This window comes from Palaemon carinicauda, chromosome 28, assembly GCF_036898095.1.
Source record: "Palaemon carinicauda isolate YSFRI2023 chromosome 28, ASM3689809v2, whole genome shotgun sequence".
In the NCBI taxonomy this organism is placed as follows: Eukaryota; Metazoa; Arthropoda; class Malacostraca; order Decapoda; family Palaemonidae; genus Palaemon; species Palaemon carinicauda.
This window is the reverse complement of record NC_090752.1, coordinates 67,904,585-67,924,017: the sequence shown is the minus strand read 5'-3', so window position 1 is coordinate 67,924,017 and position 19,433 is coordinate 67,904,585. Positions and strand designations below refer to the sequence as shown.

The 19,433-nt window shown below is 32.2% G+C and overlaps 1 protein-coding gene across 2 annotated transcripts in view; it reads left to right on the top strand.

The window, feature by feature from the left end:
* The window catches only part of LOC137621643 (regulator of G-protein signaling 7-like), a 39,507-nt gene extending 22,867 nt beyond the window's left edge, over nucleotides 1–16,640 (top strand). Inside the window, exons 8-9 of one of the 2 annotated variants that reach the window (XR_011040270.1) lie at nucleotides 6,148–6,272; nucleotides 12,830–16,640. Coding sequence is in view for 1 of the 2 variants with exons in the window: in XM_068352109.1 (XP_068208210.1) it covers nucleotides 12,830–12,889 (60 nt within the window). In the remaining variant the exon portion in view is untranslated. The remainder of the gene's footprint in view (nucleotides 1–6,147; nucleotides 6,273–12,829) is intronic. The other variant, XM_068352109.1, reaches the window with a different exon arrangement.
* Nucleotides 16,641–19,433: the final 2,793 nt, after the last annotated feature.

Below are 19,433 nucleotides of genomic sequence, written 5' to 3'. Positions count from 1 at the left end.
GTATGCACTTTTGGTATATGTCAAATGAAAGAGCTCAGTCCATTGCTTCATAGTCAAAACTAAACCGCGTAATGTTCGAATCAAATTTCTTATCCGCTAGGAAAATTTCAATCACATTTCTTAACTCTCTATGAAATTTTAAAATCTTTAGGTAAATTTAAATCAAATTTCTTACCCTCCATCAAATTTTAAAATCTGTAGGAAAACTTTAATCACATTTCTTAACCCTCCATAAAAAATTTTTTAAATCTTTAGGGAAATTTTAATCAAATTTCTTAACTCTCCATCAAATTTTAAAATCATTAGGCAAATTTAGATAAAATTTCTTACCCTCCATCAAATTTTAAAATCTGTAGGAAAATTTTAATCACATTTCTTAACCCTCCATAAAATATTTTAAATCTTTATGGAAATTTTAATCACATTTCTTAACTCTCTATCAAATTTTGAAATCTTCAAAGTATATAAACTTATTTGTGATAATAATATCTACAGCACCATATGAATGTAAAAGTCGAAGAAGCCTCTCAGAGTTCTTAATAAATCTTCAAGTAATAAGATCAAACCTATTAAATAAGATCATAATCAATAATATGATATAAATTGGACTTACTGTATTCTTAAACACATTAATTCCGACCTTTTTATTCAAAATTCTTAAACATTAATTCTGACCTTTTTATTCAAAATTCTTAAACAGTTTAATTCTGACCTTTTTATTCAAAATTCATAATCACAATAATTTTAACCTTTCTATTCAAAATTTTTAAACACAATAATTCGGACATTTTTATTCAAAATTCATAATCACAATAATTCGGACATTTTTATTCAAAATTCATAATCACAATAATTTTAACCTTTCTATTCAAAATTTTTAAACACAATAATTCGGACATTTTTATTCAAAATTCATAATCACAATAATTCGGACATTTTTATTCAAAATTCATAATCACAATAATTTTGACATTTTTATTAAAAATTCTTAAACAATAATTTTGACCGTTTTATTCAAAATTCTTAAACACATTACTTCTGACATTTTTATTCAAAATTCTTAAACACAATAATTTTGACCGTTTTATTCAAAATTCTTAAACACAGTAATTCTGACCTTTTTATTCAAAATTCTTAAACACAATAAATCTGACCTTTTTATTCAAACCATTTTGGCAGTGGCCTAATTTACTGCGATAATTCAAATGCCTCGAAAGAGCTACTCCTGAATCAATGCCTTCTGAGTTGGCACCCATCTTCTTAAGTTAATTAAGTTTGAAAGCTTTGCTAAGAGAACGACCATCCCTGCTTCCATCTTGTCTTGTTACGAATATTCAGGTTTTCATTTGTATATACATTAAATACTGCTTCTTATTCTTGAATGACTACGGATGTACTATTTCTGAAGTAATGGCCGGTTGCCTGACAAAGACTGAGGTGATTGTCTTAATCTTTGTTGACATGGAAAATCTCATTTCTTCGTTACGTGTGTAGGAGATCGTCATTTCTTATTGGCTGTTCTTATGAATAATAGATTATATTCCATTTGATTCATGTAACTTTGATTTTTAATCAATAGATTAATCAATAAATTAATCAACTGAATCGTTCTACTTTTACCATAAATTGTGCATATTTTTATGCTAAAAAAGAGAGAGATTAAATGTTTACGAACCTAAACTAATAGATATATGTATTCTAATAAGTCATAGATCTGTTAACTTAAATATATTAATTGATTAGTAAGTCTATTTAAAGTTGTATCATCATTTGTAACTCACAAAGTCATACGTTTGTTTTCAGAAATGTACATCTCTGTGCATCAGCATTGGTAAATCTTAGGCAATACTTTGTGCTTCTCTCCCCCAACATCATTTTCTTTTGCAATCTAAAGTTATTTAGAAGATTCGATAACGTTTAGGTTTTAATAACATTTTCTTGCGTATTAACAAGTAATTAACATAAAAATTTCTATAAATCTATTTTTTTTTCTAGAGATTAGTGTATCCTTAATCTACCCTGTCACCATCCCAGAGATTTAAATAAAGAAACATTACTAATCCATTTATATAAATATTAAAGAAGCAATACTGATTCTAATACCAATCAAATTAACAGTAAAAAGTATAGATATGATAATATCTGCCTTTGGAATTTCTAAATAAAATGCTAATACATCAAAATGAACTTGGAAAAGTTGTCTGGCTGTACACCAAGCTCCCTCGTAACATATCATAGTAGCCATAGACTCCTCTTCAATCCTTAGTATTGTTTTCCTTTTAAGTGAAAAGGAGAGAGAAAGATAGATCAGTAAAGACCCTGTTTCACCCAAATTGCTAAATTCTTCAATATGAGAGATAAGTAGACTATATATCATCTATAAAACTAACTTACCCCCGCAGAGAGATAGGTATTGGCTCTATCTCACCGATAAAAGATAACTTATCCCTTTAAAGGGGTAGTAGAGGCTTTATTCACCTATAAAAATAAAATTTCCCCCTCATAGAGATGGCTATAGGCTCTATTTCACCCCAAAAAATAACTTATCTCTTTAGAGGGATAGTACAGGGTCTATTTTCCTATAAAACTAACTTTTCCCCCTGAGAGAGATAGATAGAGGCTCTATCTAACCCAAAAGGCTATGTTATCCCTTCAGATGGATAGTAGAGTATCCATTCACATAAAAAAATCTAACTTTTCCCCCTAAGAGAGATAGGTAGAGGCTCTATTTAACCCCAAATGCAACCTTATCCCTTCAGAGGGATAGTAGAGGCTCTATTCACCTATAAAACTAACTTTTTCCCCTGAAAGAGATAGGTAGAGATACTATTTAATCCAAACAGCTAACTTATCTCTTCAGAAGGATAGTATAGGATCTAGTCACCTAGAATGATAACTTTTTCCCCTGAGAGAGATAGGTAGAGGCTCTATTTAATTAATAAAGCAAACTTGTAGTAGAGGCTCTACTCACCTATAAAACTAACATTTCCCATCAAAGAAATAGGTTAGGCTCTATTTCACCCAAAAAGCTAGTTCATCCATTTGAGGGATAGTAGAGGTTCTATTCACCCATAAGACTATCTTTTTCCCCCCAGAGAGATAGGTAAAGGCTCTATTTCACCCAAAAAGCCAACTTATCCCTTTAGAGGGATAGTAGAGGCTCTATTCACCCATAAGACTATCTTTTTCCCCCAGAGAGATAGGTAAAGGCTCTATTTCACCCAAAAACCCAACTTATCCCTTTAGAGGGATAGTAGAGGCTCTGTTCCACCCAAAAAGCTAACTTATTCCTTCAGAGGGCTATCAGAGACTTTATTCACCTATAAAACTAACTTTTGCCCCTAAAAGAGATAGGTAGAGGCCCTGTTTAACCCAAAAAGTTATCTTATTCCTTCAGAAGGATAGTAGAGTTATCTATTCACTTAAAAAGCTAACTTTTTCCCCTGAGAGAGATAGGTGGAGGCCTTATTTAACCCAAAAAGCTAACTTATCCCTTCAGAGGGATAGCAGAGGCTTTATTCATCTATAAAACTAACATTTCCCCTTCAGAGAGATATATAGAGGCTCTATTTAATAAAAAAAAAAACAGGATAACTTATACCTTCAGAGGGATAGTAAAGGATCTACTCACCTAAAAAGCTAACTTCCCCTCCTCCCCCAGAGAGATATAGGTCGATACTCTTTTTAGCCCAAAATGCTAACTTATACCTTCAGAAGGATAGTAGAGGTTCTATTCACCTATAAAACTAACATTTTGCCCTCAGAGAGATAGGTAGAGATTCTATTTAGCCCTTAATGCTAACTTATACCTTCAGAGGGATAGTAGAGGCTCTATTCGCCTATAAAACTAACATTTTGCCCTCAGAGAGATAGGTAGAGGCTCTATTTAGCCCAACATGCTAACATATACCTTCAGAGGGATAGTAGTGGCTCTATTCACCTTTAAAACTAACATTTTGCCCTCAGAGAGATAGGTAGAGGCTCTATTTAGCCCAAAATGCTGACATATACCTTCAGAGGGATAGTAGTGGCTCTATTCACCTTTAAAACTAACATTTTGCCCTCAGAGAGATAGGTAGAGGCTCTATTTAGCCCAAAATGCTAACATATACCTTCAGAAGGATAGTAGAGGCTCTATTCACCTATAAAACTAACATTTTGCCCTCAGAGAGATAGGTAGAGGCTCTATTTAGCCCAAAATGCTAACAGAGGGATAGTAGAGGATCTATTCACCTATAAAACTAACATTTTGCCCTCAGAGAGATAGGTAGAGGCTCTATTTAGCCCAAAATGCTAACAGAGGGATAGTAGAGGATCTATTCACCTATAAAACTAACATTTTGCCCTCAGAGAGATAGGTAGAGGCTCTATTTAGCCCATAATGCTAAGTTATACGTTCAGAGGGATAGTAGAGGCTCTATTCACCTATAAAACTAACATTTTGCCCTCAGAGAGATAGGTAGAGGCTCTATTTAGCCCAAAATGCTAACAGAGGGATAGTAGAGGATCTATTCACCTATAAAACTAACATTTTGCCCTCAGAGAGATAGGTAGAGGCTCTATTTAGCCCATAACGCTAACAAAGGGATAGTAGAGGATCTATTCACCTATAAAACTAACATTTTGCCCTCAGAGAGATAGGTAGAGGCTCTATTTAGCCCATAATGCTAAGTTATACGTTCAGAGGGATAGTAGAGGCTCTATTCACCTATAAAACTAACATTTTGCCCTCAGAGAGATAGGTAGAGGCTCTATTTAGCCCAAAATGCTAACAGAGGGATAGTAGAGGATCTATTCACCTATAAAACTAACATTTTGCCCTCAGAGAGATAGGTAGAGGCTCTATTTAGCCTAAAATGCTAACAGAGGGATAGTAGATGATCTATTCACCTATAAAACTAACATTTTGCCCTCAGAGAGATAGGTAGAGGCTCTATTTAGCCCATAATGCTAAGTTATACGTTCAGAGGGATAGTAGAGGCTCTATTCACCTATAAAACTAACATTTTGCCCTCAGAGAGATAGGTAGAGGCTCTATTTAGCCCAAAATGCTAACAGAGGGATAGTAGAGGATCTATTCACCTATAAAACTAACATTTTGTCCTTAGAGAGATAGGTAGAGGCTCTATATAACCCAAAAGGCTAACTTATAAGCTCAGAGAGATAAACAGAGGCTCTATTGACCTAAAATGCTAACCTTTTTCTTTAGAGAAATAAGTAGAGGTTCTACTTCAGCCAGAATGCAAAATTTTCCCTCGAGATAAATAAGTAGAGGATTTATTGACACTAAAATATAAATTTTTCCTTTTTGGAGATAGGTAGAGATTCTATTTCATCATAAAGTCTAAAGTTTCCTTTCAGAGAGGCAAAGCAACAAATCTATTTCACCAAAAATTCTTACTTCAACCGTTAGATAGATAAGAGGATGCTCTAATCCAACCGAAATACTAAAGGTTTCACTTCATAAAGATAAGCAAAGAATCTATAACACCCAAAAGGTTACAGTTTCCCCTCAAAGAGATAGGCATGAATTATCTTTTTATACAAAGTGAAAATGAGCTCCGTACTAGGGACAAATTCAGCGTCTATTTCCTCTGAAAAGTCAGATTTTTTCCCAAAAGAGAAAAGAGTTACAGCTCTTTTATCCCAGATAGCTAAATTAATCTCTTTAGAAAAATATAGAGTATTTTATCCTGCCAAAATATCCAAGTTAATCCTAATAAAGTAAAACAGCCTTTATTTCCCCTTAAAGAACACACTTTTTCATTATGGAGGAAAGCAGTCTCTATTTTCCTCAAATAAAGACAACTAATCTATTATGAAGAAAAGCATAGTCTCTATTTTCCCCCAAATAAGGTCAACTTATCCATAATGAAGAAAAGCAGTCTCTATTTTCCCCCAAATAAAACCAACTTATTTATTATGAAGAAAAGCAGTCTCTATTTTCCCCTACATAAGGCCAACTTATGCATAAGGAAGAAAAGCAGTCTATATTTCTCCCTAAATAAGCCAACTTATCCATGATGAAGAAAAGCATAGTCTCTATTTTCCCCAAATAAAGCCAACTTATCCATTAGGAAGCAAAGCAGAGTCTATCTATTCCCCCCTAAAACTGCTAACTTTCCCCCTGTCGATGTGTCTCCATAGACGTCGGTGAAAGGAATCAGATCAATAGTAAACTTCAGCAAAGGGAAGGACGGGGCCCCTCCTTCCTCCTAGTAGAGGCTGGACACAACCTTCTCCTCCTGCATGACCCCTAACGCCCCCGGCTGGTGAGAGACGTTCGTAGTACGAAGTGCATCTTGTCTGTTGCTATTTCTCGAAGAGGCTTTGACCAATGGATCCTTTTCTGCAGTCTCGTCTTCTCTTGAATTCCTACGTGGTCTTGGCATTGCTGTCCTTTATCCTGGTTCTTTTATTTTATTTATAGGTATCGTTTATACTGACGTACAGTAATCTATTCTTGAGGCTTAGATGGAATGTCTCCAAGACCTCGTAGAGTTTCGTGTTATACGTCTAATATATAAAACTTGTATATTTCAAAAGTCTATATTATTTTAAAGAACACAACCAAACCATCTGTTGTATGACATTTTTCAATCCATAGTATAGAACCAATCATATTTCAGTCAGGGGCTCTTATTTATATCAACTGATTAGTAATTCAAGGAAGATGTACAGACGGGAAATGCTACATTGGTAAAGGCCTCACTTACTACATTTCCATGTTACGTCGCTTCTCACGTTAACCATTTCTTAATATTTCATATTTGAGAGACTACTTTTATTCTCTTTCGTGTCAGTAAAGTTATTTATGTGGCCAATTAGAAATTATTAGTTTCAAGGACAACCGATATTATTAATGGAACCATGGAATTGAATACGTATGGCTGTTGCGATGATTTTATTATTGAGCATGCTTTCTTTAAGAGTTTATATATATATATATATATATATATATATATATATATATATATATATATATATATATATATATATATATATATATATATATATATATATATATATATATATATAAATGAAGCTACTCAGGCATCAATTCAATTTGAGGTGGAGTTTTAAATCTTTTAAATTTTTGAAAGTTTTTAATTTTCTTTTGTATTGAGAATGGAGAAAAACTTTCCCCATGTTTTAGACCTATCTAAGAAATATTCCGCGATGTAATTGATGATTTAGTAGCTTTGTTATTTAGGGATAACTATTAGGGGATATTATGCACTAGAGGTATATGTATATTTATATATAAATGTTTATATGTATATATATACTGTATATATACTGTATATATACTGTATATATAAATATATATATATATATATATATATATATATATATATGTGTGTGTGTATATGTATATATATATATATATATATATATATATATATATATATATATATATATATATATACATTACTTATCTCCGTGCATACATATATTTGTACATATATCTAACTATATATTTATATATATATATATATATATATATATATATATATATATATATGTATGTATGTATGTATGTATACATGTGTATATATTTATATATATGCCTTGCTATAAAGTTGATATTTGTATCCCTTGTTATGTATTAAGTTCTCTTCATAGATATTTATTGCTCATCGAGCCATGGTCATCAGTCATCAAGGAATGGTCTTGCTAAAGCATTGTTGCTCTAATAATCAAGCATGGATTTGTATGCTTTACCACTCCAGTCACATGAGTGCCGAGGGTCGCTTCACACGAGCGGATTTTTTTCAGCACGGATTTTTCAGTCTTTGCATGGGAGGATTTTCCCCGAGTGGCCTCGTAGTTTATATAAGCTGCTATACTCAAAACGCGTGGTTTAAAAACGCACGAAGCTAATAAATCTCTGCCGCTCGGAAATTCTTCCGAGCGGGCAGAGCGTAAGGCACCTCATTTGATCCTTATTCATTTCTATTCCGCGCGGACAAAACCGCTTGGCATCAATCTGCTCGTGTGAAGTGAGCTCAGGAGTGCTGCATTGCCAAAGAGCTTATATATCTCTGATGATTTGCATGCAGTCATGATTTCTCTTACAGATTCATACTTAGGCAAAAGGTAGTTGTAGGGAATTCGCTCACAAATGGAAGATGATAGTGATTAATGATAACTACTATGTTATCTTTTGAGGTAGAGACGTATTTCGTAATTTCAATGGCTATTGCATCTTTTTTTTATCTAACTGGACATTCAAGTCAATATATCAATGAATAGCTAATTCTGGAAGCTATGAATTTTTGTATCTATAAAAATTAATATGCAGAAGTTTATTGTATACACTAAAACCAGGAGTTTGAACGACCGAATAAAGTTTTAACGCTGAATATTTGCCATCGCCCTAGTTGCATGTTTAAATACTGCTCAGGTCTTGATATATTTTAACTGATACGAGATCTCCACTGTCCTTAGGATAAGGGACCGTGATGTGCCTAGATCTACTGAGTCGTCAGTAGCCATTGTCTTACTTACTTAGATCTCACATGGGCACAAATGGCTATTTAGTCCTGATCATTTAATATGCGTATGTCCTGTAATGAACATGTTTCTACCCTCTGAGTGTCAAAAAGCGAAATTTAAACCATTCAAAACTTTAGACAACTTTCAAGAATATGTACGATACAAACAACAAACGGTAATCCAAATGTCAACAGTCATTTTTAATAAGAATAAACACTTATGAAATCTTATTTCCTCACAAATTTAAGTCAAATTGAGCTAAACCTTACATTAATTAAGATTTTCTTTTCTAAACCCTCGTTTCACATACTAGAGTTGCTCATTTAGTTAATCACACCTTTCCACAACGATAACTCCTTCGGAATCATAACTGGTATCTCTGTGGACCCTCTTGTTCTATGTTGATTATAATTAGCTATGATAACTCCCCTTTGGTATAATATCTATCCTTACAGGCTCCCTGGTCAAGCTTACTTACGAATGACCATATCTAATATCTTCTAGTTGTCATAAATGTTATTTTTAAGAAATACATGTTATCTTTTTATTAAATTACAGTATCACTAATTTCCCTTGTCTGCATTAATGGCAAATTCATCTTCATAATACATGTTATATGTTAATTATGATTGACCTTGATAATATTCTACCTATGGGCAGACTATGATATATGCCATTAAAACACTATCAAATATTTATCACTGCATCCATTTCTCTTCTACATTTTAATAATATCTATTCAATGGCAGTAAAGCTGATTAGTAACTATACTAAATACATAATTATCTTATTCCGTTCTCTAAATTGTTGTTCCATATAATTCTCTCCTCATGTATTTGAGACATTCAGAAAGACATTACTCCAGCTCTGAGTAATGAAGACTGCGGACGTAGTACCTCGCTCTACACCAAGTAAAGTAACTGTAGTTGTTTTTGAGACTCCCAACTGTAAGTCTTCTGGTACGATTCCTCTCAAGAAAGAGTAACAGCACTAAGGTAGAAACAATAACAATGAACCCTTTAGCGTAGCTATCACATGAACTGCAAATCAGCACAGTCCATGGAGAATGGTCGCCGGCACAAAACATCACGGACACGCACAGAGCAGTATTAGGGAGTTGTCTTGCGAGACTTGCATGGTCTGATTCGTCAATGACCGTAGCTAGAGTCCCGCTACAAAGGATTGAGACTTTCACTTGATTAGCAGCAGGGCCACAACTCCAATCCCCCCGACCAGTCATTAATTGAAATTCACTTAAATTAAGGGAAGATGTGGTACACCCCTCAAAGAAAATGCCACATCTACCAAGTTATCACCCTATTTCATTGGAGATGATGAACTTGTTTGATAAGATGTGGCAATGACCCTCGAAAAAGATCATTGGATATAACGATCTTGTTTGAGAAGATGCGGAAATGCTCCTCAAAAACGAAGTGCCACATCTACCACGTTATCAGCCTTTTTCATTGGATATGATGAACTTGTTTGAGAACATATTGCAACGCCCATTGAAAAAGAAGGTGCCACATCTACCAGGTTACTGCCCTTCATTGGATACGATGATCTTGTTTGAGAAGATGTGGCAACCCCCCTTGAAAAAGAAGGGGCCACATCTACCACGTTATCACCCTTTTTCATTGGATATGATGATCTTGTTTGAGAAGTTGGGCACGCCTCTTGAAAAAGAAGGTGCCACATCTACCAAGTTATCGCTATTTTCATTGGATACGATGATCTTGTTCGAGATGATGTGGCAACGCCCCTCCAAAAAGAAATGCCACATCTACCAAGTTACCGCCCTTTTTCATTGGATATGATTATCTTGTTTCTAGATGTGGCAACGCCCCTTGATAAAGGTGCTACATCTACCAGGTTATCACTCTCTTCATTAGTTACAATGAACTTGTTTGAGAAAATGTGGCAACAACTCTAATCTCCACCAAGTCTCAGTCCTTTGTAGCTGGATCATAGGAGTAGAGCGCTGCTCAGACATTTTTCTAATTATGTAGGTGATTGCTACAGGTGTAGATGCCTATACTTCTTGGTTTAATTATTTATTCTATTTATTTACCATGTGTTTCTTTCACTGATCATTGGTTGATTTGGGTAACTATTATTTTTAGATTATTTATGAATTGCTGAAGAATACAGTTTTGTCTATAAATACACCAGTAAGATTGAAAATCAGGTATTAGAATATTTGATAATGAGATGAATTTATTCATGATTGAATTGTTAAGATATTTTGATTGATAATCACATAAACACTTATAATGCATTGGTTTTTCTCGGAATAATTAGTGTCAAAAATATCACTGATAAAGTTTTAGTAATATCTATCAAGTATTTTTTTTTTATTAGTCTATAATATAATAGTATTTCTATTCATGTTGCTAATATGGTATGGTATTTTTAAAGATTATACAAAATTAAGATGTTATCTTAAGTTATTTAGGAAGTCTCATAAGAATTTTCAAGGGAAACCTAAAATCAATTTAGAAATCAGAGGAAAACTACTGTTTATTGAAACTTATTTACTAATCACCTAAAATGTAGGTATTTACGAATATTATTAAAAAGATTATTAGAAATCTTATTAAAAGATTACTGAACTCATGTTATCAAATACTTAATCATTTTCTTTGGTAATTTTCACTACAATATAGAGACAACATTAGAAAATTAGACAGAGAGACTATTGTGTTAATTTCAAACTGTTGGAAATATGGAAAGCAAGTGGAAATAACAGAGATTTAAGGTGCGAGGAGAAATTTTAGATATAATGAGAATGAAAATAAACCAAAATATTCATAAATTGATAAAGATATAAACACTTAAGGATAAAACTGCTTCCCTGATGAGGAAACATTGCGAAAATAAAGTACTGAAGAAAGTTATTTTTACCATTTTATATATGAAATAAAAAGATTGTTTCTACTTTAAACAATAAAAAACAAGTTTTGTTTGACCACGTTCTCAGTGAAAAGAAATATATTAAGCGTGTTTTTTGTGTGTTTTATGTAGTGTTGAATATGTTCACCTATACATTCTTATTCTTAATTTAAAAAATCTTGAGATCATGAATTTTGGAAAAATTAAAAAGCAATTTTTATCTGAATTCAACTTGCTTGCTCTATTCTCCAACAAGTAACTATAGAGTACATTGGAAAGATTCTTTTATATACTATGGATCTTCATTTGACTAAAAACCATTAAATGAATTAGTTTCTTTTGGCTTCAAAATTCAATCTATATTTAAGTATTCCTGATAATTTACTGTGATAAGTTTTACCTTATTGTATCCATTTGAATAAAAGGAAAACATTTTAATTTAGATGTTATATCAAAGGGAAAGAATATTGTTAGGAAGCTCTGAAACGGTACAGATTTTGATTGTTTTTTTATAACTAAATTAGCATTAATGGGACTACAGCTGCAGTAAATCTGAGTACCCTCATAGATTAAGGCTCCCTTAATCTATGGTACCCCATAGCAGAGCCATATTTGAGAGTAGATAGGGGTAACTGAGTTTTATATTAAGTGAAATTCAAGCACTTTTTATGATAAACTACTTAATAATAGGATATGTTTCAGAATAAATCAATTAATGAGGGAACATAATTTGAAGGGACTTTTTATGATAAACTGTTAATAGGATATGCTTTGAAATAAACCAATAAGATAACATAAGGGACTTTTATGATAAACTGTTTATAGGATATGCTTTGGAATAAACCAATAAAAGAACATAATTTGAAGGGACTCTTTATGATAAACTGTTAAAAGGATATATTTTGAAATAAACCAATATGTATGAAAACATAGATTGGAGGGACTTTTAAGACAAATTGTTAATAGGATGTGTTGTGGAATAAACCAATAAGTAAGAAAACATGAATTGGAGGGACCTTTTATGATAAACTGTTAAAAGGATGTTTTGGAATAAACCAATTAGTATGAAAACATAAATTGAAGGGACTTTTAATGATAAACTGGTAATTGGATATGTTTTGGAGTAAACTAATAAGAGAACATAATTTCGAGGGTCTTTTTATGATAAACTGTTAACAGGGTGTGTTTTTTAAATAAACCAATAAGATAACATAATTTGAAGGGACTTTTTATGACAAACTGGTAATAGGATATGTTTTGGAATAAACCAATAAGTAAGAAAACATAATTTGGAGGATATTTTAGGCTAAAGTGTCTTATTTGATAGAGAAATGTAGGGTAATAAATTTGTTTACCTTTAACAGGAAAAAGAATTGTATCCCAGTTCTGAAAATCTATACACGACCTGTACTAACACCTTCTCTGACTGTTTTTCCAGACGGGGAAGTCGTTTATGATTCCCAAACTATCGACACTCAACATCGGGGCGAACAGTTAGCCATTGATGAAGTCGCCAAGGAATGATGGAAGTCCATAGGTCCACACGAAATCTGCTGAAGATGCTTCACGATTGCTCCGATGAAATGGAAAAGAAAAAAGAACCAATAATGTTTCTTGGAAAATTTCGTTTTTCATATTTTTTTTTTTCATTATCCATGACTATTTTCTGCTTTTTTGAGATGCTAATAAGAAAAACAAAAAGTCTGTCAAAATCATGCAATCAGCTTAACGCTTTCAACTAACTACCAACAGCTTTAAGGTCTTTTGGGGGAGGGGGCATTAATTCTCAGTTACTTTTGTCACCGAAGAGAAACAGTCTCAAGAAAGGCGATCCAAAAGTAGACGTTGAACCCAATTGCACAAGCAGGTTGTTAATGGTTATTAAGACTTTAAACTCGGACCGCTTGGACTTAAGGCTATTTTTTATCAGACATTTGTTTCGCTGATTGCTTTTTGTAAGACTTGGAACGCTGAAGTAAAAAGAGTGCAGTTGGCAGTTGAATTGGCAGTTCAGATTCTAATGCAGTGGCATCCAATCTCTCTCTCTCTTTCTTTACCAAATCGAAAGATAACAATAACTGTTGTTTATACGAAGGACGATCACTCAAAACCTCCTTCTCGCAAATAAGTGTCTAAGTTTCTAGCGAGTACACACGAGTACACAATCAAACCGTCACAAAGGAGTCCACTGACTGAAAAGAAAGGTGCTATTTTATTGCATTTACCCACGTGCATATCATTATCTTTTTTCTTCTCTCTCTTTCTCCAAAAACTGGGGTTGATCAATTCTCGAAAGACTACAGCACAACAAGCAGATCAAATGTGGCACGCGAGAAAAAATCATCAGATGTCAAAGTTGGCCAAGTAAGACCGTGTGGAATTGCATTCGAGCAAAGTGCCCTATCATAGCCAGTAGCCAGAAAGAGCACAAATCGAAGCAGGTTTGTCTAACACGACTTTTACTTAATACATTCTGTTGACCGGAGAATCATTGATGGTGGAGCTCTCAATCCTTTCAGTGAAGTGTAAGGTTCTAGGTGTCAATGGTTTCTTGGACTTTAAATAAATATCTTGTTAAGATTTCGAGGAAAAACTGAGAACATTCACTATGAACTTTTTGACATCTTCGTCGACCCAAATATTGGTGGTGGCTATTCCTGTACTTTCTTCTTGCCAGTGTTTGAAAAGAAGAAGAAAGACTAAAGGACAGAGCAACTGAGTTCTGCCATTGGAAAAAAAAAAAAAGAAGAGTTCAATGAAGAAGAAGAAGAAACCAAGAAAGTATCGTGGTTCGTTCCACAGATTTCTTGGGCTACAGGATCACAATGTCAGTCACGATTCAAGATAGTCAAGTCTCCTTATTTCATTTTCTTTGAGCGGACCAATTTTATTATAGATTTCCAATATTAAGGGCTACGAGACGTACCATTACGGGATTTGTTAAGAAAATAAAAACACACTTTTTGGATATCAGGAGTTGAATCCCTTCTCCTTCCAACCAACCTCTTATTCTACGAGTTGAATCATCCTATATATATATCCTTACTCCTTTGAGATTCATCCATCTATTTTTTTAAGTCTTCATTTTGGCTAATCCTGATGGCTTCTGCTGCTTTCTTTGGTATGTCTCAGAGCTCCCCCAGTGGTTATTGGTTTTCAGATATTTCGGGTAAAAGATAATGATAATGATGTTAATAACGCTAATAATGAAAGAAAGAATCCCACTGTTATCCTCGTATTGGTCCAGTTAAACATGTATTACATATGTATGCATTCTTGTGTAGACCAGTTTGTTCATCATTTATATTTAGGTATGTACTGTGTATATTACATATCTACGTATATATGTATCTATAATCGTGGGTCAACAAATCCTGCACACAATTTGCAAAAAAAAAAGCAAAAGCACCGGAGAAGTAAACAGGAATCCCTCCGAAGACGTTTTCATTGAAGCTGAAAATGATCCCAGTATTATTACCCTAAGAGTTGTCACTCATTTTTTTTGGTCTTTCCGTTATGTAACCCACCCTTATGATAAATAGTCGAGCTTACTGCACACTGCAGACACATCTCTGGATGCTGATGGTTGTAATTTAAGGTGGAGACCCCCCTTGGTTTTGTTTTCCCAGTGTCATTGAAAGATGTGAAATGATTTGTTAGAGATGTTAGCATTTGAAGCATAATATTTTGCATTGGAATGTTTTTTAGCGTCCTCGGAAATATCTGAAAAGCAAGAGTCATGAATGTGTAGATAGAACTTAAATACAAGTCAATATTATAGATTCTTAAATGACCATGGATGAATGAGTTCCGATCTCTGCCCACTCCCTCTCCCCCCAGACCTCCTCGTCTCTGAAATGTTAAGATGCTCTTGTGTTATTATCTTTGCACTCATCCAGCGAGGGAGTGGGTAGAGTCGGTGGGGGGGATGACCCTGCCATGGCCTCATAACTCCATGATGATGCTTCATCAGCACCATGAAGGGAAGCGGAAACTCCCCAATTTCAATTTGAACAAAAGGTAAAAAATTTGAAAAAAATTAATTAGCTTTTGCCTCCCAAAATTCCTGTGGACTTCATGTTTTTTTTTCGATAGTCCCTTCATGGTCAACCACCATTGCCAATTCCTCACGTATTCATCATTGTGCAAATAAATAAAATAAAAAGGCTGCGAGCTGTTAGGATTTAGCACTGGAGGATTTGGGAGGCTCTTGAAGACGCTCTTGAAGACAAACATTGATTTTTGAGTGATTTCAAAGGGAGAGCGAATTTGTTTTAAAAAACGGGGAGTTATTTCCACCAACGTAGAGATACTAACAGCGAAAGTGTAACACATTTAAAATCGATGTTTTCTTTTATACTTTGCATTGTCTCTTGATATTACTTTCAGTGTTCGTATTATGTCTGCTTTGAAATGTATAATTCAATGTGTTTAATAGTTTTATTATATTTCTTTATGAATATATAACTGTCATTATATATCATCTTCGTCATTTCTGCCATTATCAACTTCGCATTTACCCTGAATTCTTTCTTTCCTGCTTTCTATAAACCTCTACTTATGCTACGCTAATTACATGCTTTTTTTCCCATTATCTATTATCTCATCACCTACCGAAAGATATACGGTTCTTCTGTTTGTCGTGTAATTTATAAAAATCGGTAATTATATTGTTATGATCAGTGATTTATGTTATGATAATCTCATTTAGGCATTTTGATTGATAGAATGTTTATCCCCATATTATCCTTCCAAGATAAGATTCCCTTCAATTATATAACAAAGTTATATAGTCTAAATATAAAGAAAGATAAACGAAACGAAAGTGCACAGTGCTATCTATAATGCAAGCTGAACGATAAACCAAAAAAAGTTCGGTCGAGAAAATATAAACTGTATCTCCAAGGGAATCCACTTAGGACAAGAAGTGTTTATAAAAGTGTCAATAAAATATCTAATTTGGATGATAAAAAGGAGAACATCACGGGTCTTTCTTTCCCTTTCAATTCTGTATCCCACAACGAAGAAATGTGATAACGAACGAAAAGCATTAAAAACAAAAGCGCAAACACTTCCGAGAGAATGAAAAGCTGTCGAGCCAAAAGATCCCCACAGAAATCGGCACTATTTCTCCTTCGGTGTTTAGGTCCTTCCAGGGAACGCAGTCTTTACATCTTGATACTCTTTAAATCTCTAGGTAGCATTTGGGAGTGCGGAAATATGTATGTATGTATATATATATATATACACACACACACACACATATATATATATATATATATATATATATATATATATATATATATATATATATATATATGTGTGTGTGTGTGTGTGTGCATGTATATATATACTCATATATATATATATATATATATATATATATATATATATATATATATATATATATATATATATATGTGTGTGTGTGTGTGTGTGTGTCTTCATATATAATAGTCTATATATATATATATATATATATATATATATATATATATATATATATATATATATATATATATATGTGTGTGTGTGTGTGTGTGTGTGTGTGTGCATATATCTACAACTATAAACACACACACATACATACATATATTTATATATATATATATATATATATATATATATATATATATATATATATATATACATACATATATATATATATATGTATATATGTGTATATATATATATATATATATATATATATATATATATATATATATATATATATATATATATATACACATATATATTTACTTACATACGTACATACATATATATATATATATATATATATATATATATATATATATATATATATATATATATATATATATATATATATATATATATATATATATATATATTTACCTCACCATCCCTTTTCGTTGACAAAATTTTCTTTGCAGGCCGTCATCCAGACATTGTACCCAAAAAAGAAACCACTTTATCCTTGTTCAAAAAATCTTTTTTTTTTCTTTTTTTTTTCTTCTTTTTTTAAGCTTCATTCGAGTTTTGGTGTCATGGCAGAACCCAAAAATGAAATGGCATTTATCATTTATGTTTATATATTTTTTTCCAATTGAGAGCTATATATCTTTAGGGCTTAGATCTTACCAATCTCATCCAATAATACATATGTTTTTCTCTCTTCGTCGTCTTCAGTCTCCCCAGTCGGATTATTATGTATACTATGGATAGAATAGGGACATTGTTGGTATTCAATAGCATTTCTTAAAATGAAAATTACTTCCGTCGCTTTACTGTATGTGGAAGAAAGACATCAATGCTTATTTTGATAAAAGCCAAACACGCACACACACACATACACGCAGCTCCTATAGTCAATTCTTTTTAAGTGAGGTAGATTTACATCGACTCGCAGTGTTGGACTTTTAGCTCGGAAAAGTTTCCTGATCGCTGATTGGTTGGACAAGAAAATTCTAACCAATCAGATAGCAGGAAACGTTTCCGAGCTAAAAGGGCACAGCTGCGAGTCTGTGCAAATGCACCTCATTAAAAAAATTGATTATAGTTAAGAAGAAGAAGAAACTGGGGTTCCTTTTATTGAAACAAATGCCGTCTGAAAGTTTCCTTTATAACCCTGCTTCTCCATCCGCCTTTATTTCAATACTGTTGGCAAAAAAAATGTATAAAGTGTATAATATGAAAGTATTTAATAGTGAACTGATAACTATGAATATATTTCCGTTAATGACTGTACTAAATCAATAAGTACCTAGGATCTGGACGTCTCTAAAGAGGGGGTTAGAACTAAAAGGGAAGATGATCCTTTGGAAGAAATAATATCCAATTGACCTTTGTTCATCAGTATCTCGTCGAGACCCGTTAGCCAAATTTAAGCTTCATTTCGTATAGGAAATATTTTTTCCTCGATTTTCTGAATCAAATAATTACGTATGTGGTTTATGTATGTATGTATATATATATATATATATATATATATATATATATATATATATATATATATATATATATATATATATATATATATATATGTATGTATATTCATATATATTGTATATATATGTTTATATATATATATATATATATATATATATATATATATATAAATATATATATATATATATATATATATATATATATATATATATATATATATATAAATATATATACATAAACCGAAAAGATGATTTATAACATTGACCTTTTAATACAGCGCAGAACCACAACAAGTAAAATAACCTTGGGTCACATAAGTCGATTATTCATAAATGGTTTTCACGTTTCTCGAAATTAAATACCTATAGAGACGGCAACACTGATTTATGTAAAAAAAGGAAATTCTCTCAACTCAAGTAATGAATTATATAGTACCAATCTGTGCTTGGTAATTTTATAATAGAATTAATTAAATGAAAGAAAATATGATAATATTTATTTGTAATCCAGCCAAACCGAATCAATCTGGTCATATTTTTTCAAAATGGACATTATGAAGATATGGAATGTGTACATGTCCTTTAAAACGATTAAAGATAATTAGGTTATCTTTATATCAATGTTATCTATCTTCTCCTATGACAAAGCTGAGTAATTATCCTTCTGATTGTCCATTACAATTTGTTCTTGCTTTTGAAGTAAGTTATTATTGTTTGAAATTTCTAAATACCTTTTACGGAGGTCAACCGATTGGCTATTTGATTTCCATGTACACTTATTCAGTGGCCAACCAAATGAAAAAAAAAAAAAAAATTCGAAAATATCACAGTTGTTTTATACCAAAAATTGAAAATTAGGATTTTGTTGTAAATAAGAGAACCAATATATAAAAGCAAGCCTTATTGAGAACACTATTTAAACACGTACCATATTCCCCTTCTCTCTATCTCTGTCTCGTATGTAAATGAATATATATATATATATATATATATATATATATATATATATATATATATATATATATATATATATATACATATATATTTATATATACAGGATTTATAAATATATATATATATATATATATATATATATATATATATATATATATATAT